Source organism: Vidua macroura, chromosome 4 (assembly GCF_024509145.1).
Source record: "Vidua macroura isolate BioBank_ID:100142 chromosome 4, ASM2450914v1, whole genome shotgun sequence".
NCBI classification, from domain to species: domain Eukaryota; kingdom Metazoa; phylum Chordata; class Aves; order Passeriformes; family Viduidae; genus Vidua; species Vidua macroura.
The window spans coordinates 62,334,228-62,361,537 of record NC_071574.1 but is presented as its reverse complement, the minus strand read 5'-3'; the positions used below and the strand labels follow the sequence as shown (position 1 = coordinate 62,361,537).

At 42.8% G+C, this 27,310-nt stretch overlaps 3 protein-coding genes across 4 annotated transcripts in view; 1 reads left to right on the top strand and 2 right to left on the bottom strand.

Moving 5' to 3' along the window:
- The first annotated feature begins 1,931 nt into the window (after positions 1–1,931).
- GRPEL1 (GrpE like 1, mitochondrial) lies at positions 1,932–8,095 on the top strand. Its single transcript, XM_053975723.1, has 4 exons — positions 1,932–2,040; positions 2,885–3,053; positions 4,470–4,551; positions 7,031–8,095. The coding sequence occupies exons 1-4, from the start codon at positions 1,970–1,972 to the stop codon at positions 7,375–7,377; spliced, it is 669 nt and encodes a 222-aa protein (XP_053831698.1). The 5' UTR covers positions 1,932–1,969; the 3' UTR covers positions 7,378–8,095.
- Positions 8,096–9,750: 1,655 nt separating this feature from the next.
- TADA2B (transcriptional adaptor 2B) lies at positions 9,751–15,976 on the bottom strand. The gene is made up of 2 exons (XM_053975721.1): positions 15,693–15,976; positions 9,751–14,396 (listed from the first exon to the last, which is right to left on the bottom strand). The coding sequence occupies exons 1-2, from the start codon at positions 15,960–15,962 to the stop codon at positions 13,404–13,406; spliced, it is 1,263 nt and encodes a 420-aa protein (XP_053831696.1). The 5' UTR covers positions 15,963–15,976; the 3' UTR covers positions 9,751–13,403.
- A 1,001-nt stretch (positions 15,977–16,977) lies between these two features.
- The window catches only part of TBC1D14 (TBC1 domain family member 14), a 65,200-nt gene continuing 54,867 nt past the window's right edge, over positions 16,978–27,310 (bottom strand). For both annotated transcript variants that reach the window (XM_053975719.1, XM_053975720.1), the window contains 2 exons: positions 21,542–21,800; positions 16,978–20,305 (listed from right to left, as the gene is read on the bottom strand). In XM_053975719.1, the coding sequence (XP_053831694.1) occupies positions 20,240–20,305; positions 21,542–21,800 (325 nt within the window). In that variant the 3' untranslated portion in view covers positions 16,978–20,239. The remainder of the gene's footprint in view (positions 20,306–21,541; positions 21,801–27,310) is intronic.

Here is a 27,310-nt window from a genome sequence, read left to right as displayed (position 1 = left end):
ACTTCCAAAGGTGGCAGGCAGCAAAGAAATGGAGACAATCTGAAACAGGAATCTACATCCAAAGATGGGGGGAAAAACAACCGACAAGAAATATGAAACAGACAGACGACTTATCTAGGTTTTGTAAAGAATAATCTTTTCAGGAAACATTTTAAAAACATCAGACCTACAGATTCAATTGCCTTCTCTGTCTCATTTCTTCATGGCTTTCTGTGGATATCATCCTTTATGTTCTTTGTTTTCTCCTTGTTCTTTCTGATTCTTTCTCAGCATTATCTTAACAAATTTCCTCAATTATTTCTTTCAGTATTTCTGAGGATAAAGCTTGAAATTTGTGGCTCATCAACTTTCTGGAAAGCAGATACCACTCCATGTGGACAGGACACAGCACACAGCCTCCCTCTTGGCTGTGTTCTGCACAGACAAGCCATGGGAATGTACCAGTGTCACATCACAGAACAGCCGTCAGCAAAATAAGGCTGGTGTGGGAGGATGGATTGTAGGAGGAGATAGTGCTGAAGGCAATCTTACCCCTGAGGAGCTGGAGCTGTACTAATTACCAAAGAGTAGGAACAGACTTGCCTTTAATAGGTCACAGCTATGTCCAATAAGGATGGGGGTTATAGAAGAGTGGGTTAGCTGGTCGAGAGGACAGCTGGCTGTGCTGCTGTGAGGAGCAAGGGTCAGGTGGTCATGATAGGGACAGAAAGAAGTCAGCCAGCCATGTGGAAGAAAGAGAAAAGGAGTCAGTGCTGTGAGAAGTCACAGAGAGAAGGTATGAAAGTCTTACAGTAAGACAATAAACTAGCAGTGACAGTCAGTTCCCATCCACGGTTGATTGGTGCCAAGCACTGATGCTGACAATTGGTGGTCCATACGGGGATGAGTTCTGACACAGTGGGATCTCAGCTTGCCATGGTGTGAGGCCACTGACCTGTACCACTTATCCTGCTTTCGGCACAGGCTGTGACACAGCCCGACCCAGGCAAACCCATCTGCTGAACAAATGCCATGTTCCACTGTACTGAGCAAGGTCCCATGGCAGCAAACCAAAAATGCAAGCCATGGTCTCATGCAGCAAGCCAAAAATGTTTTCTACGCCTTCTTTTTCAGTATGCAGTTTAATTTTTCACTTGAATATAACATCTACTAAATTTGCATCATGGAATTTGCATCCTTTTCTTTCAGATTTCATTTGGAGAGTGCACAAATGCAGGCAGGAACCAGGCTAACAGCTGGTTTTCAGACATCCGTGCACAATCTAGCACTCAGCCTCACAGCTCTACAATACATATGTGACCCTGATATTTTCCCCCCCTCCCCTTTACCAGGATATTGACAAAACAATTGACGAACTGCCCGAGTTCAGCTATCCCAGCATCACGGTGCAGGGTTCCCATAGCCTCGTTACACAGGACACTTGCACAAACAGATGGCCAAATCTAGAATTAGTGGATTAGCAACATTATCCCATTTAATGAAAGCTCAAGATTTCTTTAAATTAAAAGATTGTCCAGCAAGAGTATACGCAGCAGTTACAGCAAGTGCGTGTGGATGGAAACCTCTGTGTGTAGATGTGCAAATTGCTGACGGGTGCTACAGCGTGTTATTGGTAACGGGGTTATCCAGCACTTAAAATGAGCTAAAATCTTCAAACTTTTCCGGTCACAGCTGGGACAGGAGCGATGCGGATCACGCGAGCGGCACCAACAGCACAGCGACTCTCCTGCTCCCCGCCCCCGACAAAATGGCCGCCCGGCCCGCGCCCCGCCCGCCGCGCGTCACGGTGGGGCGAGGCGCGCGCGCCCCTCTGGGCGCTCCGCCGCGCCCCGGAATAGCCGCATGTCCGGCCGGGGCGGGGCGGCCGCCCCGCTGATTGGCTCCCGGCCGCGTCACTCCCGGCCCGCCCGCTCGCTGATTGGCGGGGCCCGGGGGGCGGGCCGAGGCGGCCGGCGGGCAGGAAAGCGCCATGGCGGCCGTGGCCCAGTGCGTGCGGGGTGCGCTGCGCCCGCGCCTCCCGCTACTGAGCGTCGCGCTGAGGTGAGGGGGCCGCGCCGCGCCGCTCGCCCGACACCCGACATTCGGGCCGGGGTCGCGCTCACCGCCGGACCGGGAGGAGAGCGAGACTCGGTTCCGCCGCGCTGGGGTCCCAAGCCCGGGGGAGCCCCGTCCGACAGCCGGGACGGGCCGGGGCCGCCCCCCAGCCCCCGCCGCTTTTCGCTGCTCTCCCTTGCCCTTCTCCGGGAGAGCGGCCCGGCGTGGCCCGGCACTGTGGGGAGTCTGGAGGGCCCCAGGCCCGGAGTGTCCGTGCGGCGGGCGGGGATACGAGCCCTTGTGTGAGCGCGGCGCTGGTCCCGCAGCCTCGTCCTTGGGTGGCTCAGCTCGCTGAGCCTGGGAAGGCCGGGAAGGGCTGAAGATCGATATTTGTGCGGGCAGGCCCGCGCTTGCCGCGGTGCTCGCTGTGCTGGGCGGCGGGGACAGGCGGCTCGGGGGTGCCGCTCCAGCGGCCAAGCCCTGTTCTGCGCGGGTGTTTTCAGGGACGCTGTTGCTGGCGATTGCATCACGGAATTTGTTTCTTGCTAGAGCACAGGGCTGAAACACTCTTTAAAGTTCTGTGGCTTTAAACTGAATGTAGTTTACACTACACTTACAAGCTGATATCTTGCATCAAGTTATTTACTGCTGCAGTTTAAATGGTCGGAGATCTGCTGCTTCTGACGGAGGGTTCTGCACGCAGTATTCACAGGCTTAGAATTGTATGAATTCGTGGTTTGATGTGAGAATTTTGTGGATGTTATGTGTCAAAGTGTCTTTTATATCTAGAAAATGCTGACATCTTAAGAGAATAAGTAACAGAATAATAATGTCCATCTTTTTGCCTTAGAACATCTCCACGACTGCTTTGTGCAGCAACACAGCAGAAAAATACTGGCCAGAACTTGGAAGAGGACCAGAGTCAGAGCCAAAATGAGCAGAAGGTGGAACCCAGCTCTGCTGAAAAACTGCTAGCTGAAGAAAAGGCCAAACTGGAAGAACAACTAAAAGAAGTTACTGTAAGTGATTCCTGTATAAAATCCACAATTTGATAATTTCTTTAAACTTTAGAATACATGTGCTACAAGATCTGGGATGCATCCCTGGTCCAAAATTAAGATCTTAATTTCTTTCCAGTTTCTGGACGGGATCGGACATCTTTATGCCAGAAAATTTGTTACTGGTTTTCACATAGGTTTTGCTCAGTGGAGAAATAATCTCTGGGAGCCATGGAAGGGTGTTACTGTGTCTCTGGTGTGTGCATTTGTGTGTGTTAACAGTAGATTTCATGGAAACAGCTGCTGACTTTCCAAAGGTCAGAGTTAATGGTGCTTAGCTTTTGTACAATAGTGTACCTAGGCCATAGTTAGGAAGTTTCAAACCTTTTCTGTTGGAGAGCCCTTCAGACTCAAGGCTGAAGCGTCACATCCCTTCTGTGTGGCCTTGTATATCTTGTTTTCTCTCCTGTGCACAACTCCAGCAGCTGAAGGATGCCCTGGGAGATGGGCATTAAGCTAAGATATTAATGAGTGCTTTATATAAAATGTCTTTCTGACATTTGACACTTCAAGAGGTAGAACCTCTTGAAGCTTCTATAGAACCAGCACCTGTGGATCATATGTGGATTGAGTTTGCTTTCTGTTGCCCTTCCCAAAGCTCTACAGGAAAAATTTAAGATGTCATTTAATGTCTTTGTTTGCTGTTGGTTGCTTAATGCAGCTCCTCAGGCAGCTTGTTAACTATTTTTATTCTGTTTTGAGATTCTTCACTGGCATACAAAGCTCCAGCATATTCAGGGTGGAAGCCATTCGGGGTTAGTTGGTAAAGCACTCAGCGTGAATTTTTATTTTATTAATTTTATTGTATTTCACGTTGTAGTACATCTGCTGCTAAATGGCCATATTTCTAGGAATAGACCAAAACTTGGCCTAAACAACAGAGGAGTTAAACTTCATAGTTAGTAAGGGCTGAGAAAACTGGAAGGCACTCTGTGGTACACATGGAGAGGGAAGAGATGGTTCGAAAGTCAGGGCTGGGTTGACTCTGATTTGCTGTAGTGTCAGTGTACCTCATGACTGGTGAAGGATTTCTGGGAGTACACAGCAGAAAAAGCAGAAATACTGGATTCATAGAAATTTATATATCTGTAGAGTGAAATTTTTTTTCCTAAAAAAACAGCTAATCTGTTGACAAGTAATAAGAGTTTGGAAAACCATCTGATTGCCTTTCCTTCATTTCTGTCCTTCTGAAGTGAAGCAAACTTTTGTCTTGGTGGGAGGGATAGTGTGATAATTGGCATGTTGTTTCAGATTGCCCTAAATGGTAGATTTAGGGTATAAAACTGTTTAAAATGCTGTTTTATACTGAATATACTGAATTATTGTCAGCTGCCTGACTAGGAGAAATAACTTCTATTACTGGTTTTTCTTCTTTAGGAGAAGTACAAGCGTGCCTTGGCAGATGCAGAAAACGTGAGGCAAAGAAGCCAGAAACTGGTAGAAGAGGCAAAGTTATACGGTCAGTGGAGGCTTCTCTGGTGTTTATTTAGTAAGACCCAGGAAATGCAAAACCTGGAAAAGTGAAGCTGACTGGCCTTGCAGTATTGACAAGTTGTACTTCCCAGTGATTCTGACTACTTGCTTAAATAATGCATTTGAGGCAGAGAGGTTTGAACAGTTCCTCAACTTTCATCAGAATTGTGATCATCTCCCCAGCCAAGGGCAGTACTTCAACTGCTGAAGTCAACAGCTGACATTTTCTCTAAATTTGGTATCTGGTTTCCTACAATGTGTACTGCATTCGTAGATTTTTTCAGTAAGTCTTGCAGCCTGAAGTTTGTCTTTTTCATTTATTTTGGTCTCAGATCTAACCAAGAGCATGGAATATTGGTTCTGCTTTGGATTTCTGGCTAGTTTTGTTTTGATTTTTATTGGGAGAGGGGGCTATTTGGTTTTTGGGTGCTTTTTTTGTGAGGTTGGTTGGTTTTTTTGGGGTTGGTTGAGATTTTTTGTTTTGGTTTTTTGGTTGGAGGTTTTGTAGTTTTGGGGGGTTTTTTTGTTCTTAGTGTCTGTTTTGAATTTGGTTCTTTTTTGATTTTGGGATATTTTTCGAGTTTTTTTAGCCTTTTAGAGTTGAATAACTGTTCTGTTGAAGATGATACCTTTCAAATAGAAGTAATACCTCTGAATGATTGGATTCTTTTCAGTGCTAGGAAAGCACAATCACTGTTTGTGAGAAGTGCTAGAAGCATGTCTTCCTTCAAGAGCCAGGCTAGTAGCATCTGATTTAGCTTTTCAACTTTTCCAACACAAATCTGTAAATCAGAAATGGTGTGCAAATGCTGCAGCAGCAGAGTGCTGGTTTATCCTGGTGTTTGACTGCCACTCTGCCTTGAAAAATGAGTTGTTCTTTTTCACTGCCCCCCATACACAGCTGTATAGTGTAATTCTCAGTACTCAAGTTCTAATTTCTGAATACAGGGTCTTCAGTTAATGTGTACTGTAAGAAAAGTACATAGTACTCTTGCATTCTTTTTCATGGATGTTTGAGTGCTTCATCCTGAGGTTGATTTGCAGTAAGCATTGTTTCACTAATACTTTACTTACTGCAGAGTACTTGGAGTCATGTCTGAGCTCAGAGGTGCTACAATAGAAATTAGTTCACCTTGAAAACTAGATTACATATAATCTGTAAGTTTTATTGCTTGTGCATGACTGCTTGTTCTGTTGAAAAAAGAGAAACTCCTTTCTGAGACTTGTATAAATTCTGAGTTGCAGTCACAGATATTTGCAAATATAATGTATGCAATAAAAAAACGAACCAAACCACCTTCTGAAGAGTTTGGTTATTTGGTTTGGTCCAGATAACTGCTTTATGTATATTTGGTACAGTTCAGCCCCAACCACAGCTCTAGTTTTTAGTTTAAAACCATGATGGTTTTTTTTTTCCAGATTTTTGGAACTATTTGGGCATTGTTAGTTATTGTTCTGTAAAGAGCTTGAGTCTCTACAGAGTTGTGCAGTTGTTAGAGAGACCCTTTCCTGAGAACTAGCTGATCCCCACAGATCTTGTAAGGTGCTTCTACAGTTCTGGAGTTTTTCTTTTTAAACCAAAGATGTGGCCTCTGGTAATGGTCATATCACTTCTTGGTAAGGAAAAAAAAACCCATCCAAAATGTGAGCTAGAATCAGAAAGGCTGACTCCAGCTTAAAAAAAAAAAAAAACAATGCCAAAACCCAGTGCTATTTGTCCTTTGCTTACCTCTATGTAGAAATGTGTTAATTTATAGAACTGTTTTAATTTTTTCTTGATTGCTAATGCCTTAAGTGAGATTCGTCCAGATACTCTTAGTGTGAGCCAGAGAACAGCTTCAGGACAAGGACTGATTAATTTGGAAATTGCTCAGTATTTGCAAGGCACAGCTGCTGATTCTGTAAAAAGAGGTTTGTAGTGGGAGGGAGAGGTGCAAGTTATTTTCATTCAAGGAAGAATCCTTGTTCATCTCTTGAAATCTTCATCAGTCTGATTACACGTTTTGCCTTCTGCAAATTTTTTTATGACATGAGATTAAAGGGTAGTACTAGGGCAACATAATGCTTTGAATGTTAGGTGATGAGAGAGACATGAGGAAACTACTTGAAGCTACAAAATCTAAAGGTTTTGGTAACTTTGGTGAGAATTCTGTAACTGTTAGGTCATTAGCCTAACTTAGCTCTTTTGAGTTGAAACCACTTTTTTTTTCCATAGAAGTAGAGGAGATGGTGTGGATTTCAAGGTATCTGTAATAAATCTTTATTATCATCTAAAACTGAAAAGGATATTTTACCCCAAATGATTACAGTAATGATTACCCCAAATGATTACAGATTACATACATTCTTAAAAGTTGAAGAGTGCAGTTTATTGCTGTAGCTTTTGGGGTTTGAGGTTGGGGGTTTTTAACACTTGTTTCCCTCAGTGGACTAATCCCATTCTCTTCTCCTCTATACATTTTCAGGGATCCAGAGCTTCTGTAAGGACTTACTAGAAGTTGCAGACATTTTGGAGAAAGCAACAGAAAGCGTACCAAAAGAAGAAATTAAAGATGAAAATCCTCACTTGAAGAGCTTATATGAAGGTCTTGTGATGACAGAAATACAGATTCAGAAGGTGTTTAAAAAGCATGGCCTGCTCAGACTGAACCCTGTCGGAGCCAAGTTTGATCCCTATGAACACGAAGCGCTGTTCCACGCTCCCGTGGAGGGGCAGGAGCCCGGCACCATCGCGCTGGTTTCCAAGATCGGCTATAAGCTGCACGGGCGCACGCTGCGGCCTGCCCTGGTGGGGGTTGTGAAAGACGCTTAGCTGCTCAGGCTGAGAGTTTTAAATGCCATACAACTATTAAACAGCTGGATGGTTTTTCTCTCACACTGTGCTTCCCTCGTTCCTCTGCCCCCTGAGAGGTTTAAATGAGTTGGTTGAGGTCTCCCAGTGAAAATGAAGTAACCGATGAAATTCTCCGCTTAGTGGCCTTCAACATCACTGTTCCATAAGCTCTTCTTCAGTGTGAACTGCAAGAGCCATTAAGCCCTTTAATGCTTTAGATTAGATGTTTTTTCCAACTATTGCTCCCGAGAAGGTGAATTAAATTGAAAAGAATGAAACGCTCACAAGAATGTTGCAGTTTCAAGTTTATCACTGTGTGTAGATTGAAAATGCAGATAGTGGTTCAAACACTTCCTTTGGTTTTGTAGAATCTCACATTGCAGAAGTGGGTGATGTAGTACAAATAACCTACCTTCTGTAAGCATCCATCAGCTTTTACACACTGATGTGATAAATGGCCTGTTTTGTCTATTCAAAAATAATCTCTCAACAACTGAAACTGAAACCTGTGTGAATTCTGAACTGTAAATAAATGGCAGTGGAGATTAGATATCTTTTGTAACTGTTCAACCTTTTTGTCCTGTGCTAATGTTGAATCAGGAAAACCATCTAATACTTGTATGGCATTGAAGAACCAATGGAATTTATCCTATCCTCTGGATTTTTAATTTAATGTTATATAAAATGGTTTAAACAATTTTTATAGTCTTGTAACTTCCAGTTTTGCAATCGGTTTGTTACGCAAACTGTAGTTACAATCCTGATGGGAGCCAGAACACCCAAAGAAGTGAGTTGCTGAGAGTTTGGTATATGATTTCTTTTAGACTTACATAAATAACTGCATGTAAGTGGCTCAAAGAAAAATGTGAACTTAGTTTCATTTTCTTTATTTCTTACATGTACTCAGCTTGGATATTAGGTTGCACCACAACTTTTCTCCATGCAGCTCTTGCCATGTCTAATTCCACCTGTTGCTCCCAATGCTGCAGAATCAGGATAAAATACAGCACATGATTTGTCTGGTCACCTGGATAGGAGTGGGTGAAACCTGGCAAATTACACAACTGACAAAGGATCTATCCTCTTGTATTCTGAAAGCCCACACTATTAACACACAGGACAGAATCTTCAAACTTAGGGAAATTATTAGGTCCTGTAAAAAGTAAGTACTTCTGAATTTTTTACCATGTTTCTGATTATTGTGGATTAAGGAGCTTCTTACCTTAAAGTCAGGTATTGATTATATTTTTTGTGGTTCAGATACAGAGTTGCCAGGAGCTTACTGAATGCTGGACCTACTCGTGAGAAGTGATTACTCATTCCTTAAGACATTTTTCCCAATGCTGGGTTCTGTCATGGGAATTAAACAGTTAACCAGGAACAGCCTAAGTGCATAAAACTGAGGGTTAGGCATGTTAATCATATTTAAGGATTCATTCTTTCTCAACTCTGTGAAAGAATGCTTCAACTGGGCAGAGGAAGGAGAGTAATTTTTTGATGGGTGAAGACAACTACAGTGCTAATTTTTTTTAACTAATTAGTACAGGGAAAAAATGCAGAGATCAAGTTTAAAAATAAAGGAGGGGGGGGAAAAGGGGATTCCATATACTGAAGTTGAATTTGGAAGTATCTTTTCTCCCTCTGGGTTTAAGAGCACACTGTAGTTGTATGAAGTAGAATTGAAGAAATGGTTCTGTTGCATTTTGATTGCACCTGTTCTCATAACTGATGTCAAAAAAGGGACCAGGTTCCATTTTATATACCTTTAAAGAATTGTCATGTGTTATGTCCCCTCCCAATCCCTCTGGATCTAAACAAAATGTAATAATAATGTCCTTAGTATATAAGATTTTGTAATAGAGAGTTAAAACAAAGGGACACATTGTTCCCCAGCAGATGAAGATTTTGTTAATGAGCTTCCCAATGCTTCACACAAACTGTCATTTTTGGGCTACATCAGTTCATTCGGGGTGTTCTTAAACACAAGCTTCTGTTAAATGTTCAGCACAAAAGTCATCTTTAAAGCTGGTAACTGAGTCTTATTTAAGTGGTTCCCCTTCCCTGGCTTGCTCTTAGAAAGGCTTTGGCTGGGAGTGGGTCAGTCTATGGAGAGCTCCAATCACCAGTGCACTCTGCCACAGCCCAGGAAGGAGCACTGAAGAAATGAAGGAACAGAGGAAGGTAGTTCTGAAATTTAAGCACCCAACAAAGCTATCACCTGTACTAGCTATCTCATATGCTACATTTCCACCCATCACATTTAGCTACAATGTATCTCCAGTTGTTACTGCAAAGACTTAAGCCATTTTCCTCACTGCCCAAGCTACATTATTGTTAAATCAGTCATGGAAAGAAAGTTTAATACAAGTTTATTTACCAATACACAATGCAAAAATCTAGTAAAATGCTGTGTGCACAACACCAGTTAGGCTTTGTGTGATTTCAGCACAGGCGTTCGTGTGTCTGGCACAGATACAAATGCAAACTTCAAATGAATGCAACGTTCTCTTAAAGAAAGAAGGTGATGAGCTGAACATGCTCATGGAGTATCTTGCTTCACAGTATTTAATGTGTCATCACTTAGGAGTGACTGGAGCACAGGCAAAAACATTTTGTGAGAAGAGTAAACCAGAAGGTTTATGAAGCCTGTTCCAGTTGCAAAGGAATCGAATGTGGTGGCCACACAAGAGAATAATGGCAGAGTGCTTAGTTTGGGTGATTTCCAAGGCAGTTCATGGTCACAGACTAGTGCAAACCCACAAAGACTCTTCTCAGTGCCTGCTGGGCCTGCCATGGGCAGGGGGCAGGAGAGGCTGGAGCCAGAACACTGCAGCATCCGAGCCCAGTGCTGGGCAGTGCGTGTGGAGTGAGATGGAGGCTCCTTCCAACAGAGCACTGGGATGGGACACACAGCACAGCCCCTACCCAGAGCACAAGATCAGTATTTTCAACAGCTTAGAGAGTGCTTTTTCATAGGCTTACATCAATGCTGTTAAGACAGATTCTATCATTAGTAATAACTTTTAATTAGAAAAGGCAAGAGCATTCAGCATATAAAACATCTTGTCATTAGCAACATGAAGGCTGGATTATTTGTACAGTACAGGAAGCACTTCCAGATCAACACAAAATACAAGTTGAAAGAGCTCTTTGCCATCTCAGCCCCTTCACCACAGAAGAGAAGCAGCATAGCTGTAGTAAATTGCTGGATTAACATTAACTGCATCTCAATTTATAAGCAATCAAACAGAAAACCAGCAGCTCATAACAAAGGAATGCTTTGACTAAATCGGTTCCATGTGAAATATGGAACAGCAGCATCCTCTAGTGCAAGTCACCTTGAAAATTAAAAGCATAGCTGACAATGAGACATTGCTTCTAGGGAAGCCCGTTCCAAGGGACTAATATTTGCTAAAGCAAACATATACCACCTTGAGTTAGCTTGCAAGTACAAAATAAATATTGATATCCATATTGCATACATTAAAAATACTTTTATTTTACATTCATTTTGATGTTCAATAAGTTACATCTAGCACCAAAGAAACATTTTGGAGGGGTTGAGGAATTAAGAAGCTACAAAGTGTGAATGCAGAATTCACTTTGACATTTAAATGACTCATTGGTGCCTAGATTTTTTCCTAAGTTATTGTTCAGATGGGCTTTATGCTATTGCTTCAGTTTAACTTAGATGTGCCAAAACAGTGTAGAAATATGAAAATCACATATTTGAGGGGAAAAAAAACCCAGAAAAACCAAAACAGTTCTCTTAAACTCCCAGCTACATGCAGAATTGAAGCTTCAAAACAGCATGTTATGGCAGTTAAGTAACAAGTTACAGGAAGAACCAAATTGCATAACTAGAATGCTGAAAAGAAAGACTGAGCTTCCTTCCCACAGGAGTAGGACAGAGAAAATAACCAAGGGTTTATACCTTATGAACTTGTGTGCTGCTTGTACATGCATATAGGGTAGAAGTGGTTATTAAAGCTACTCAGCACATTGCAGTTAGCTCCACTGCTGCCAAGAAGAGACAGTTTTGTCTCAAGTATGCCACAACAAACCACTTACAGATAAGCCAAACAAAGTATTACATCCCAGAGGACATAGCCCTTACCTTTTTTGAAGGGATATAAGCTCAAAAGAAAAAGGCACTAGAGTTTTGGTTTTTTTCCTTAGAAATGCTGGCTTTGTAATTGTATCCCTTTTATTCTAAACTCACTGGTAACACTAGTTTCGTAATGCTGGATGTATTAAATGAAACCCAGTTCTGATCAGAATACCTCTGCCAAACTGCAGAATTAATACTGTTTTAAGATTTGTGGTATCCTCACTGACTACAGCCCAAAGCATCAAAGCAAGATAACATTTCCAGATCTTGCACTCCTATTGAAAACAGTCAGGTTCCAAGTTTGGTACACTTGCACTCTAGAAGACCTGCCCAGCCTTCCTCCAGTCACAGCTTCCTGCTCCAGACACAACCAGCAGAGAGGCTTAGGTACAAGTAACTCTGCCATCTTCCACGTGGCAACCATTTTTTATTCATTTGGTTAAAGATCAGCAGGGAATTGAAGGATGAAATGGGCATAATAGTATTTTTCTAATCCTCCTTCAACATCTTTCCTTTCATCAATAGATCTTACTAGAACGGTACTGTGGGTTGGGCATTTGTGTTTCCCGCTGTGTTACATCCCAGCTGGTGCCCAGCTCCAGCAGCACTCCAAGCAGCAGCTGTCAGAACTGGAGGAGATCCCTCCCAAGGTGCACTGACTGCTCTTCTACCTGTCAGTAAACTCAGTTTCAATGTGCCTGGGCTGGTATGTTTCAAGGTATGTGCAATTAGAACCCTACAGTGGCTGGATTAAGCACTCCAAATTTAGGAGCAAGCGCTTTGTGCATTTTGACCAAATCTGCATCAATTGTTATTTTTGTTTTTAAAGACCAATCTCAGCGATCACACCCCATTTGAGAATCTCGCTCCCTTTCCCTAACTTCCCAACGAAATTCAGGAGGCAGCTCCTCAGCCTCTATGAGCTCAGCAGTTAAGATGCCGAAGGAGGAGGAGCAGCCTTCCACACCAAGGAAAAACAGTGATTCTGCTGCCTGAGGCTCTCAGCTTCTGCCAAACACCTCACTGCCTATTCTCCCAAATGCCACTTCTGGCCCAAATCAGGTACCTCCCTGTAGCTGACCCCTCCTCTGGAGCAGAGCACCACAGCTGCTGGGGATTCTTGACACTCCAGCACCAAGCAGGAAATGTCAGCTCTTCAGAGGGGTCTGTTTCAGGAAACTCAGGTCAAAACAATGCCCAGATCAGCTGGGAGCTCTTCAGGAACCCCCCTCCACAGCACAAGTCCCTGGAGGCATCTCACCTACCACATTTCCTTCCTTCCTTCCTTCCTTCCTTCCACTCCTTGCCATGGCTCACCCCTGCTGTATTCTCAACAGGAACTCTCACACCAGTGTCCCCATGCCTCGGCTGTAGTTACTAAGGAGAATGTTCTAAAAGCTTATCAGTGGTCACAAAAGTCCCTGCTCGCCTGCTCCTGAGCACAGGACTTTTGTAAGCTTCACTTTGCTGCCAGCATTATGCCAAAAAAAAAACAAAACAAAGGGTGAAGAAAGTTTCCAGCAAATGAAACTATCTCCTACCTGCAAAGAAAAGCAAGGATTACACTGATATTCATTTATCCAATAGTACGGACTAAAGCAACTACTCTGGGACTACCGGACTTTAGTAAGTTCACATGAAAAAATCTGTTCTAAGAATGTACCAAAAGCAGTGAAATCCAATGTAGAAGTTTCACAATTAATAATTTTCCATGATCCAAAGCAAAAGTCTATTTAAACCACCATGGATCATGATGACTGTGGAGGTTTATGTATTTGCTCTTTTGTGTTTTTAAGCGACATGGTTTCTGTATCTTTGGGGAGGGAAGGAAAAAATAACGGAGTCCTTGAGGCTGTAATGGGCCTCTGCTGTGTTTTTTCAGATCAGCTGAATTTCATGAAGCATCCCTGGATATCCAACCACTTTCTGTCAGAAAGTTTAAAATCCTTTTCTTCAGTACCTTATCTAAGTAACTGGGAAGGCGACTCTTTGAAGGAATTCCTTGTCTTTTTTGGAGATGGTCTTTAATGATGATAGTTTTTACAGTCACGTAACGTGCAGGACTCAAGTTCAGAGAGCTGCAGAGCACCTTTTCCCTGTCTGATAAGAGTTCAAAGCCAGGCAGGTTTTCAATGGCAGCAAATTCACCTTCTTTACCCTCCTCCTTCCCTCTCTTGGAACTAGCTATGTTCTTGTTCTCCTTCCTCTTTTCCCGTTTGTGCCGGGCCGCCTCGTACTCTGCCGACTCCTCCATTTTGGTGATCCCATTTCGCCGATACCGCTGCAGCTCCCGAATCTTCGCTCGAAGTATCCTCTCCTTGTGCATGTTCTCAAAGAAGTCTTCAAACTCCTTACAAGACATGAACTGGTACAAAGGCCTCAGTTTCAGCCTCAACTCCTTTTCTTCTTTTGTGATTTTTCGTTTGGGAGCTTTCTCCTTGTCTTTTTTATCCTTCCCCAGGAAGGCCGGTACCAAATTATAGTCTCGCGCAATGTTCTTCCGCCGCTGCCTCTCCTTGAGTTTCCTCACGTACATGTCCACGTGAGCTCTTTTCAACTCGATTTCCACGTCGTCGTCGTCGTAGTTCACCGAGAGGCCGCTGATGAGCGTCTCGGCGTCCTGGTCGTACTCGATCTCGTAGTCATCGCGGAGCGGCATGTAGCCCAGCTGCTGCTGCTCGGCCACCGAGATGTCCAGCGGCGGCAGCGGCGTCGTCAGGCTGGGGGACAGTGGGCCGCCGCTGGGACACGTGTGGTCCGTCACCCTGTTCGGGATGGTGTCAGGGATGCAGGCTTTCCCCAGGTTGCCGTGGATATACATGCTCACGTAGTGCTCCATCACCTCCTGAGGTGTTCGGGACGCTCCCACGTGAGCAGCCATGTCCTCCTAAACAGAAAAAAAGGAGGAGTGATAAAACGATTCCCATTACATCTCCAGCATAATGAGCACTCAGGAAAGAGCATGCGTTTTTCCTTGCTCCTCAAAAGCCAACTCCCAGTACCTAAACTTCTCTAGCAATGCCGGCCACATTTCTATCAGATCTGTGATTTCAGCTCTGGATGAGTGCTGACAGTGCATGGATGCAGGTAAGCCACGAAAACAGCACCACAGGGTGATTCCTGAGCACCCATGGCGCTCCCACAAAGCCAGCTCACCATAACCAGGAAGCTTTCCAAGTCCCAACACCAACAGCGCTGTACAGCTTGGCTTTTTGCTTGTTTATATCACATTACTGAGGAGCAACATGGAAATAAACAGTTTTTACTGTAAGAGTAACCATTTTTATTCCTTTATAGTTATTTAAGAACTAACCAAGCTGCAATGATTGTACACTTTAAGGTTTGAAAAAGTCTTTATATTTAATGAAGCAAAACATAAGCAACAAATCAAATCAATCAAAAATTAATCAAATGGTGCAGCAGAGGGCAATGAGGATGACTGGGGGACTGGAGTGTCTCTCTTACAAGGACAGGCTGAGGGAGTTGCGCTTGTTCAGCCTCAAGAAGGGACAACTGAGAGGGGACATCACCAATGTCTATCAGGATCTCAATGGAGCTGTCAAATGGACGAAGCTCTGCTCTGTGGTGCCAAGAAATAGGACAAGAGGTAACAAGCAGAAACTGATTCACAAGAAGTCCCATATGTACATGAGGAAGGACTTCTTCACTGTGCAGGATACCGAGCACTGGGACAGACTGCCCAGAGAGGCTGTGGAGTCTCCCTCACTGGAAATAGTCAAGAATCGTCTGGATGCAGTTCCATGCAATGTGCTCCGGGATGACCCACTGGACTCCTTTCCATCCTGACCCGTTCTGTGAGCGTGAGATGATGCTTTCTTACTGCTGCTTTTTAAACCCAAGTCTGGCTGTGCAGTGACACTGAGGGCGAGCAGGCAGCCCGCAGCTGGGACATACTGACGGCAAAGGCCGGGCACGGCTAAGAGGCAGGTGCAAGATCTGTGACACGGACGTGCTGACGGGAGGCAAAGGCAGAACTTCAAGTAGCGACAGGTCCGAGCTGCGGAGTGCGCTCCTCGGACCAGCGGGGAGCCCGCCCGGAGAGACAGGGGCAGCCCGGGCTCCGCAGCGCAGGATGCGCCCCCTGACAGGGGCTGCTGTCAGGGCCGCTGCTCCGAGGAGGAGGCTCGCTCCCGCCCCTTGTCCCTCGCCCCTCGCCCCTTACCCAGTTGCCGAAGCCGAACTGCTCGATGGCGTCCAGCAGCAGCTGCTCCTCGCGGCTGCTCCAGCCGCCCTCGGCCTCGGCGCCCCAGAGGGTGAAGCGGCCGCCGTCCACCAGCTGGTAGCCGTGCCATCGGCGGTGCGGGCCGATCTCGGCGCCCGCCGAGAAGCACTCGGGGCAGAGCTCGATGTCGGCGCACTCGGTGCAGCGGAAGCGCAGCGGGCTCACCTCGGCCAGGCAGTACACGCAGTACTTCTTCCCCAGTTCCGCCATCTTACCCCGCCCGCGCGCGCGCGCGGCCGCGCCCCCGGCGCCCGCGCCGCCAATGGCAGCGCGCTCGGGGGGCGGGGCCGCGGCGAGCACGGGCCAATGGGGCCGGGGCTGGCCGGCGCGGGGGCTGTCAGCGCGAGCGGACGGCTCCGATTGGTCGAGGCGGACCCGTCTGCCCTTCCCGCGGCCAATGGGAGGGGCCGCCCCGAGCGGAGCTGCCGCGCAGGGGCCGCCCGCCAGGGGGCGGGGCCGCGCACGAGCAGGGGGCGGGGCCTCGCGGGTGCCCGGCAACGGGGGAAGCGGGGCCGGGCCGGGCCCCGCGGGCGGAGCCGCGCATCGCCGCGGGAGGAGCCCTGGCATTGTCGGGACATTCCGAATGGAAACACCTCTGCCCCGGGCAGGTGAGGATTAAAGAAATAAAGCGATTCTTCTTTTAGATCTACTCCTCTCGGCCCATGCAGAAAACATCAGGCTGAGGCGTGAAATCCAAACTGTTGGAACCACCGTGACTCGGAGAGAACTGCTCAACACTCTATGGCCTGTAAGCACGTGAAGAAAGAGCTCGACCATCTGTGATGAAATTCTGAAGCTCAAAAAGAACGTATGTAACGTACCGCCCCCATATTCTCAGCCACTTCACGGGAAAACTGGAGTTAGTGGAAGCTGAAAGCCAAGGCAGAAAGGGTGAACGGATGGGTGGGAAACGTGTCAGAGGAGAGCGATATCCTGACCAAAACAACGCCAGCCAGAGAAACAAACTGAAAGCCTGTGGAGAAACAACCTGAAACTGCAGCAGAAACGTGGAGTGCTTGGAACTGAGATACCACTTCAGAACTTCGAGGAAAAATACTGTAGAGCTGCTGAGTCAGCAGCTGGAAATGCAGAAATGTCACTATGCTGGGCTGACTCCTGCTTGGAGGGGAGTTCAGATAAAAGACAGAAAACTGGTAAAGCCATCTGAGAAGAAAAAGACTAGTACTGGAATTTTCAATATCTAAATTACATTGACAACAGTTGATTAAGATAACTTTACATGACTTTATTTAACAAAACCATATATTTACAGTTGAAAAAGTTCCAGTTTGATACACATATCTAAACAAAACAAACATGGTAATTACATAACCCAATTTAAACATGATGTGCAGGAGATGTACCAACACTTCTCTATAGATCATTCTTGTTTTAAAACATTCAAAAATAAGCTGTTACAAGGTACCTTTTTTTTCCAAATGAAATTGTTTACTAAATGAAATAATATTACTGATTGACTGCAGATCAAAGTTGCAAAACTGCTTTATTATAAAGTGCAGATTGGAAAGAATCCCAAAGCTGGTTGGAGTTTTCTGGTTTCTCTGATCTGCTGCACATACAGTGGCACTTTCCATGTACTGCAGCAGTTTCATTTTTCTTTAAACTCATGAAGAAAAGAAAGTTTGCTTGATGGGGACATTTGCTCCATGAAAGAAAATCTCATGCATCTTGTTACAGATACTTTCAAGAACCTGAACAATTAAATTGTCATTTTTTTAATGCAATTCCCTGAATTTCTTGAAGAAGATTTCTGTATTAGCTAATTAAGAGATTTGGTATACTGCAAGAAACTTGAAAAGTTCAGTGGCAAGAAATTCTATGCCATTACTAGTCAGCTCTGTTTTTATCAAAATTCAAGCATTACCTTCAAATCAAGTTACTGAGAAGTTGAAATAATTGCATGTTTAGGCAGGTGATTTTTTTTCACATGTATTTTGTTTGAAAATAAACTGTGCAAAGCTCCTTATTGCATTGCTGTTTCTTCATTAAAGAACATACCTTATATACACAGAGAAATCATTTAGAAAATATATACAACTTCTAAGAACAGATCAAATCACAAAACAAAGTAATTACATTTGCAAGTAACAAACAGTGCACAAGTGTTGCAGCAGGCCTTTTCCCCACAACTATGCCCACTGTCACTGTTACATTCAACATCTTATTGAGAAGAGAAAAAGAACAGGCTGTTGATGGCTGCCAAGATACCTAGTAGCTAAAAAATGCTTTTTTAACCAGACAAATGAGCCACACTTGTACACTTGCTTTAAAAGAAAATACAAATGTAGTTGCAATGAAGACTTAAATCACAAAGCTAGTTACAGTACCACCTAAACATGTACATTGAGAAAAAGTGATCTCTGTGTTCCATAAACCGTTTAAAAGCATAGTGCAAATGTTTCTGATGGTAGGCCTCTCGTATTCCTCATGGAAAGGCATATTTGTTGTAGTAATAGAAAAAGTTATATTAAAAAACACTTACTGACCTTCCTGCTTTCTATTGCACTTCAAAGCAATTGAGCATACAGGTACCAGTTATTGGAGAACAAATTCTGTACAAATTCTGAGTGAATTAACATATTTCCTATCACATCTTAATGTCTATTTTCAGTAAGTGATGACTGAGGTGATGTCTTGTAGTGGAATTAAGATGACCAACAAAAAACCACATCCATTACACCAGCTAGACAAAGTGGACAGGAGAAGAGGTCAATGAGGTATCGGACTTGCAGGCTGCATTTGCATTACACATCTTTCAAAGTGATTATGAGTCCTCACTTACCAGGGAATCTTGTTCTCACTCTTAGTATTACAATCAAATTATCCCTCATAGAAATAATGTCTGTACCAAAAGACAGTGTTTTGATTATGTCCCACAGTCCTTTATACTGTATGTTGAGTTGAGCAGTGTGCAACTATTCTTCTTGTTTTTATTCAGACAATGCCAAACTAATCAGCATAAAGCAGCTGAAGAGCACTGGGAAACTGCTGACCATACAGCTGGAGGATTTAGTAACGCCTATTCACAGTTAACACAAATATTGCTTCAGTTACCTTTCCCTTTTCAATGATCATCATTAGTATAAAACAAGTTTTACACTACACACTATGCAATAAACATTCTTGTAAATCAGAGGCACTCATGATTTGCCCTTCAACAGTCACCTGAATGAAGAGAGGATCTAAGATGTATGAGGGGTTTATGTAACAGCCGTTTGCTGCCACTGTAACTTGCTCTCTTGTATTAGAGGTCAGATAAAATGCTCAGAAATGACAGCTTGTACTTATCCTGATGGTGTCTGGCACATTTCCCAATAAACTTCTTTCACTTGTCACTCTATGGATCTGCTCCACATAACTTTCCCACTGTGGCAGCAGCAGCTTCAGGAGACTCCACAGAGTCTTTTCTTTTCAGCAGCAACACTGGCGAACATTAACTGGTCCCATACCACCCTTCTTCCTGAGTTCTGCCAGTGAGTAAAGCTGGGTTTAAAGTAGCTACCAAAATTGCTTTTAACCATTTCTCAGTTTATCTGCTAAGTCCAGTTTATCTCCATGACTGGACACATGGCACACAGTAAGTAGATGGTGAGCAAGAACATCGTGAAACAGCAGTTACCCAGGAGAGGGACATGTGGTAACCTGCACTTGATAGTATGTGACCTTGGCTTTAAACAGAGGAAAGAGAGTACAAATTGGGAAATGATGCCACCTTAACACCAGAACCCTCTTGGTGAGTTTGGAATCTAGTCTGATGAATGGAATTTCCTCCATATGCATCCAGTTTGGAAAATAAATTTCCAAGGTATCTTGAAGAATAATTAGTTTCGCACTGCTAGTTTGTCTTCTCTTCCAAGCTTACTTCCTACTTAACTTTTTCTTATTAAAGAAAGGAATGTAGTTCTATGTCTATACGATTTCTTTGGTAAATGGGACCCACAGCCTATAGAATCAGAAGCATTTCTAAAGAAATGGTCCTTACATTATTTAGAATTCCAGCACCAGTTATCTAAAATCCAGATCCAGCTACTATTACAGGTATTGGAAAGATATCCTGCCTAAGAATGGAACTGGAATAGCTGTCAAAGCAACCAACATTGCTGAATGTCCAGTCTTTTAAAACATCTAAGAAAAAAAAAAAAACTAGAAAACCCCAAACCCTTGATATTATTTTGTTTCACTGCCCTCATCAGGAATACAGAATGTGTAATGCTCTGCACAGCATATGCTCATACTACTAAAAGTTTAAGGCTAAGCCTAGGTTTAATTTATAAGGGGTTTATCCCCTAATTTCCTTTATTTTTTTTTCCTCCTCCTCGTTTTTCTTCTCTCCTCCTTAAGGCTATTCTACTACTAAATGTAACTGAACTAACACTTTGATTTGCAGGCTCATACATGTCAAACAGTAATCAATACTTCTGCCACTTTAGCTCTTTTCCTGGGAGTCACTGGAGGCAAACCCAACATTAACGTTTCAGTGAAGGACTTCCTTTTTCCATTTCCCGGTTATCTTTCTGCAGAGCAGCCAGTATCTAGACATTTCAAGAAATAAGAGAGAAGAAAAGTATTAGATTTTAAAAAAATGACTCAATTCATTCTGAAGAGTTTCCAATTACATATGAGCAATACTATTTTAACTATTGAATGTGATTAAATTTAGAGAACCTCTCCACCGACAAGAAACCTCTCCCTTAAGTCTTTGTGACATGGTGGATAGAAACAGATTTAACAAAGGTTTAAACTCCATCTCCCCCCAACACACACTTTTGAAGCCTGTTATTTGGGGTATTTGGCAGAATAGGACCCCTCTCTCTCCTTTCCCATGAGGGAAGTAGCAGCAGGATGGCAATTTATTTGGAATGCAATCCTCATGCACACATGACATGTTCAAGGAAGGTGAGACAACTGAACAACCTATGGAGCCACTCCTGCTGTGAAGGTTAGGAATGTTCATCTTCAAGAGAAAACTGGCAATCCCCAGCATCTACAGGCACTGCTACCCCAGGAAAGAACCAGAAACACCCAGTTGCAGCTGAATTGTCCCAACCACTGTGTTTAACACCACCTTTCGTTTTCTCGGCAAAAAAGCAGTTGGATAAAATGGGCAGAGCTCTATTATGGAATGACTCACAAAGTGGGCTTTATTGCTGCTTTGAGCAAAGAATAAAAAAAAAAAGGGGGTGTTTCCACTCTCCAACATGAATGGCTGCTACAGCCACTTAATGATTTCCACATTCAGATGACACATCCTTTTTCTTTAAACTGGATTTTAATTGAAATTACAGTGATGAAACAATTTCTGAAATCACATGCTAAATCCCAATGAAGATGTCAGAGATGCAATCACTTCTGTAGAGCCCAAAATTAGGCAGAGTAGAGATCTTCAAGAAGATTAAAATGACTGTATGATAGCGTGTTCCGACAACTTCTCCCAGAGAGTGGATTTCTGCTTTTAAGTATTAAGTTGTAATGTTGCTAGCAGCCTTTGTAATTAATAAATTTTCAAAGTTGTGTGACTTTTTACTTCATAAATTTCACTCAGTATTTCAATTTTGAATGTTGACTGAGCTCTCCCTTTCCAGAGGAGATTAAGCTGAGGGAATCTATTCATCTCAATGTATGCTAACAGCATGGAGTGAGCTACACAGTCCTACATACCCATAAAATCAAGCACTGGCTCTGTTACAACATTCTTCCAGATGTTGCCAAACCCCATTTTCATGAGTAAAGTAAAATCATAAGTCACCAAAGATTGACATCCTCTTTACCTGAGCCCATTTTTTGTTTCTACTTTGCATCTGAATGGCAGCAATAGATGTGAAGAATTCTTCCGAAGGCAAGTCCTCTGGTAGCTTTGTTAAAAACTGAGCTATATGAATGAAGTCCATTTTGGTCAAAATATCTTCAAAAAGTTTTAGTATTCCCAGTGCTGTACGGAATAAGAACTCTTCTCCATCACGGCAGAACACATCCCAGACACGACAAGCCAAGTCTAGTGGCAAAGATTTGCTGTACAATGTGAATATCCTGAAAGACAGAAAAAATTTTTAGTTATTGGACAAGAAGTCTTGGATACTCACAGAAATACACACACCAATCATCAGTAAGTTTGAGGATTCTCAAGTATTTGTAATTAAATATTTATTTTTGTATTTCAGAAGTACTTCTGTTAGTTGCAGCACACTAATCCATGAAACAATATAACATTTTGCAACCATTAAGGCCTGGTCTCTAAGTTTGATTTTCTTGGATCATACCAGAAGAAACAATATACATGGTTTTACAATGGGCATTTGATGACCACATCTATAATCGAAGGCCTATTTAATCATCACTTCAGAGCTAAGAATTGATGCAGTTTTACTTGCAAAAACTCAAAAAGCTGAACCTTAAGACAAACTTCAGTGGGCATTTTGTAGTTCAGATAAAGGAGATGAGTAAAATTAACTCTTGTGTTCCAGGCATGATTGACAGGCAAAGTAGTATTAGCATGAGTTCTGGAGGAAGGATCAGCTTGAACTCCCTTGAGTTGAGAGAAACAGGCAAGGCAGGATGTCCAGAGAGGTGCAGACAGTGGCAATAAGATGGTGGCTCAGTGTGCCTGTACGGATGTGATTTCCAAGGAGAAAGAGTAATACCAGAAGCAACAGCCTTGTCCCAGTTGCTAAAACTCTTTTCTCATTAACTAGCATGAGCACATTTCTTCCTTCACCAAAATGCTGACAGCCTTGCAGCCAGAAACAAAAAGTTGCTCCTTCCTCTCTCCTTTATCCAATATCTCGCTGCATAGCAGAGCAGGAGTATTGCTGCCAACAATGACCTAACAGCACATGATGAGAATAATTTCCTGGAATCATTTTACAGTATATAAGGGGAAAGAGTTACAGTGTTTTTTTCCTTCAGAATTCAGAAATAACTTTTCCAAAGATGCACTGCACAAAAATCTCTGTAAAACTGCAAAGAATTCTCTCCCCGGCAGAGGTCAGCAAAGGCTCAAATTTCAATCAAATCTTTCCACAGCTTTTAACAAAAAACTCCTTTTCAAGAATGCTGAATTGAACAGAAGTTTTCATGTGTTTAAAACTACCCTCTATCCCCTCCAATTTTTTATTTGGGAAATTTGGATTCACATTAAAAAGATAAAATGGAACAATACACACACATATATATGAATAGAATATGAAGTAATGTATTTTCACAGCAAAGTCTAACAATCAGATGTTTTCTGCATTATCAGCTTTTTACTATATAAAAATTTATTTGTATGATGTGTCATCAAGTATATGGCTTATGTGTGAATCACCACACTTTAGAAAAAAGGGAAAAGACATTAATTTGATTAACATCCTGATGAAACGAACATTTGCACAAATTCAGGTGACAAGTGAATTGCAGGTTTAAGGTCCTTAGGATTTTACTGGTTTTCCTATTTTTACATCTCATTGCAATCTTCTTATAACAAGTGGAACCATTTAAAATCCTGTTCTCCAAAAAGCTAAATTAGAATTCTAAAATAAACAAACAAAAAGTATATGTCTGGATGCAAAACCCACACACTTGCTCATCACACATACATGCAGGTGTAAGAAGAGCATGACACAAGCTCTTTGGGTTTCTGGCCAATCCTGCACTGCAGATTTCATTTACTTTGTACACTCTTTCAATCTTTTTGAACAGTCACAGACCATATAAAACCATACAAAACCATACTGCTGACACAGAATACTTGCATGGCAGCATTAAGACTTTTGTCTCTACACACACACACAGAGGAAAGAGCAACAGGTTTTTAATTTAAAAGGAATAGTGTAATAGGAAGCAATTCAGCTGAGTCCTTTCCTGGTCACCAAGTAGCAGGCAAACACCCAGCCAGAAACAAGTCCTGGTTAAAGATAAGTAACAATGCCAACTTTATAGACCTGTTGTTATTCACAAAAGTAATTATTCCTTCATGATTCAAACCTAACCTGAATAACCCATTTGTATTAAATCTCCAACTATGCAGAAAATTAACTGTCGAAAGAAAGAACTATTTATGAGAACACTTCTTTGGTATGAAAGGATTTACTCACATCAAAAAAGCTGCCACATCAAGTGAGGTATTTGCCATCAAGCTCTTCATAATTTGGAATGAAGTGCCATTTGTAGGAACTTAACAAGGCAATTAACTTTCATTAATATTTGCATGGAATTGATGCATCAAGACCTAACAGAGACTGGGCCCCTAGAATAAGCAGTGAAAGGCCAGTAGGAACCACTGCTTAGAACGGGTATAGCATTTCATCCCTTCAAACATTTCCTACTGAAAGACATTTTTTATTAGACACCTGAGCTACTGATCTGGAACTCTGCTGGAATTTATTGGAGTAATAAAGCAGCTGCCAGACTGAAGCAGTTCCAGCAGCATCTTTCAGCAGCACTGGCACACTCCTTGCACATAACCTGCTGTCACTGTACTGGGGGGTGATTTCTGTCTGCAGCTCTCTTGCAACCCACTCTAAGTCGCAGGTGCAGACAATACAGCTAACTCACATAGAGATGTCCAGTGTCAGAGCAATGCAGGTGCAGGCTCCTGGCCTTTCTCTGTTTGGAAGAGGAAGAGAAGAAGCACCAGATGCTCCTGCTCCTCCCTGGTCCTGTTGAAGAAAGTGTATTTGAGGTAGATGCATGAAGTCCTGGCTGGTTTGCTACTCACAGCAAAAGCACATGACCATAAAGTCATCAAGAAAGCAAAGCACTGCTGCCATGATAATCATAAGCTCCATCCTTCTATCCTTTTTCTTCCCCCCCTCTCATTTTTTCTCTTTTCTTTCTAATTAAAAAGTCTTTGTAAGATATCAGCAAGAGCAATGCATACAGGTAGGCCAGATTTTGGATTGGCAACTCACACACAACATTGATGCAGATCACATCTTATGTATTCTTGTACTACACATTCCTTTCCCATGTCTGTAAATTTTAAAATCATTACAGTCTAAAAAAAAGTAGAAGTGTTTACTTAATTTCTTATTTGGAAAAAAGAAATAAAGTGCTGACTGCAAGAGAGGATTTTTTGGGGGGCACGGACTATGCTTTTCTCAAAGGAACAGAAAACAAACTTATACACACCTTACTGAAAGTGCCTACTAAAAACGGCCATGCAAAGTGGCTTGGACCTTCATCCCAACAAACACATGGTGTCAATAGAAATTCAGTGTTCATGGAGCACAGTCACACTCCACATAATACTGAAGAACCACTGATCAATCCATCAGTACAAACACAGCCCTTGGCTATAATTATTGCCAAAATCATTTTCCTGAGTAGGGATAAAGAGGTGTTTGTATAGCAGCAGCAGGCCATAAATAGACAGCATGTGTCCTTGGCAAATCCACATTCCACTCTGCTCACAAGAGCCTGCGGAACATCAGCTGACAGAGTGAGAGGCCAAAACTGGGCTATTCAGACACATTTCCCCTGTGTTCTTTGAGAACCTGACTGCACATTGCTCTTTATGGTTTTTTTCACACTTGATCCCCTTTATACTCACCAAAAAAAAGTAAAACCCTGTATAGTTTTTGAATTCTGTCAACAAGATTTATCAGTTGGAGTTTGGGCTTAAAGCACATGGGTCCTTTTTAAATGGGGTGCCTTTACTTGTGGCAGGTATCCCCCAGGAATCATGTCACAGTACCTTTAGTTAAACTATTCGGTCCTTGGAGTTTTCTCATCACAGAAGGCAGCAGTGGAACTAAACTGGCAGGAGGGCTCTCCTCCCTAATTGTCTACCAGCTCCAAGAAAACCTACACAGCTGGGCCCACCTATAGCATTTATTTTTCTTGGAATATATCCCTTCAAAAATTATTTAAGCACACCAATTTTACTGCTGTTCCCTGCAGCACAGGTGACAGGAAGAAGCACAAAGCGGACTAGTTGTCTCCATTCTAATTGTGGCAGGAGCAGGAAGGTTTCCCAGCAACTGGTCTGTGCAGCACTGGCTACTGGAGCCTCCCAGAGCTGGCACCAGCAGAGATTTACTGCACACATGCCTGCACAGTAACCATACCAGCCACTGGAATAGCAGCAGGCATCCCTTTGGAGCTCAGAACAAATGTTCTGAGTAATGTTACAGCAAGCCTCTTTCACAGAGATTTTTACCTACAAGCAAAAGGTCTGCCTACTCAAAGCAATGCTGTACCGTATTCTTCCCTGACATTAAATACACTGCAGCCACACTCATAGTGGCAATTTAAAGAAAAAAAAAATAGAAATCTGCTTCCTACAGGATCAAAGTATTTTGAAGTAGAAAGTGTGCATGTGCACACACACATATAAATACCTTTACACATATATTTAAGTAAAAGATGTAAGTTTCACATACATACAACCTTCACTGTCTAACAAAATTAAGGACAGAGTGGTATGAGCTGTGTAGTTCAAGACAAGTGTGAAAAAGTTTAATATAGTATTGGGCAGGTCTATCTCCAAGAGCCTACATTCCTGTGCAAGATCAGTGTTGTAACTCTCTAGGGATGGGAAGGAACACAGTAAATTGTCCTTGGAATTAAAATAAACATCTTGAATATGGATGCAGGTAGTCAACAAGAAATGTTAATTGTCAATTCACTGATGCAAAGACCTTGAGAAGCACCATCCAGAGTCACTCCTCATCAACTTCTCTTTCAAGTGCTCTTAACAACACCCATAGAGGTAACAAAAGGGGGATCTGATATGCCTCAAGACTTCAATAACACTTCAACACAGACGTCATCAGTTCTTCACTCACTCACTTTTTGGTTTGTTTTGGTTTTGTGCTTGTTTTTTTTTTTCCTATATATATACTAAGAGAAAATAATTAATCATGTAAATGTTTACTCAAGAAATATAAATATAGAGTATTCTATCAAAGCAAAATTCCTGCAGGGAATGTAAATCTTCAATCTTCTGTCAAAACAGTCTTTTTCTCTAAATCTCTAATTTCTGGTACTGTTTCTCAGGATTTCTTCTTTACAATGCAAAGTTAAACAATAGCATGATATTAACATGCCTGTACCATGAGGATGCTCAATTTTAGCAATCACCTTATCTATGACAGCACCATATCCAACTAGTAAGCCATAGCATCACAGAATACCCTAAGTTGGAAAGGACCTACAAAGATTATTGAGTCCAATTCCTGGTCCTGCACAGGAGCCACCTCAAGAATCACATCATGTGCCTGAGAGCACTGTCTGAAAGGTTCTTGATCTCTGCCAGGCTTGGTGGTCTGACCATTTTCCCGGGGAGCCTGTGCCAGTGCCCAGCCACCCTCTGGGAAGAAGAATCTTTTCCTAATATTTAATTTGATTTTCACAGCTTCATGCACTGTTACCACAGAGAAGGTAACCCCATCTCTTCTCCTCACAGGGAATCTATAACTGCAGTGAGGTCTCCCCTCAGTCACCTCCAGGCTGAACAGACCAAGTGACCTCAGCCACTCCTCACATAGCTTCCTCTTAAGGCCATTCACCATCTTTACTGCTCTCCTTTTCACACTCTCTAATAGTTAAATATGTTT

Bases quoted from the DNA above. Each gene is read 5' to 3' on its own strand.
- TADA2B (XM_053975721.1), bottom strand. From the start codon at position 15,962: ATGGCGGAACTGGGGAAGAAGTACTGCGTGTACTGCCTGGCCGAGGTG. The intron at 14,397-15,692 runs GTAAGGGGCGAG...TTTTCTGTTTAG, and splicing joins AGTTCGGCTTCGGCAACTGG to GAGGACATGGCTGCTCACGT.
- GRPEL1 (XM_053975723.1), top strand. From the start codon at position 1,970: ATGGCGGCCGTGGCCCAGTGCGTGCGGGGTGCGCTGCGCCCGCGCCTC. The intron at 3,054-4,469 runs GTAAGTGATTCC...TTTCTTCTTTAG, and splicing joins AACAACTAAAAGAAGTTACT to GAGAAGTACAAGCGTGCCTT. The intron at 4,552-7,030 runs GTCAGTGGAGGC...ATACATTTTCAG, and splicing joins AGAAGAGGCAAAGTTATACG to GGATCCAGAGCTTCTGTAAG.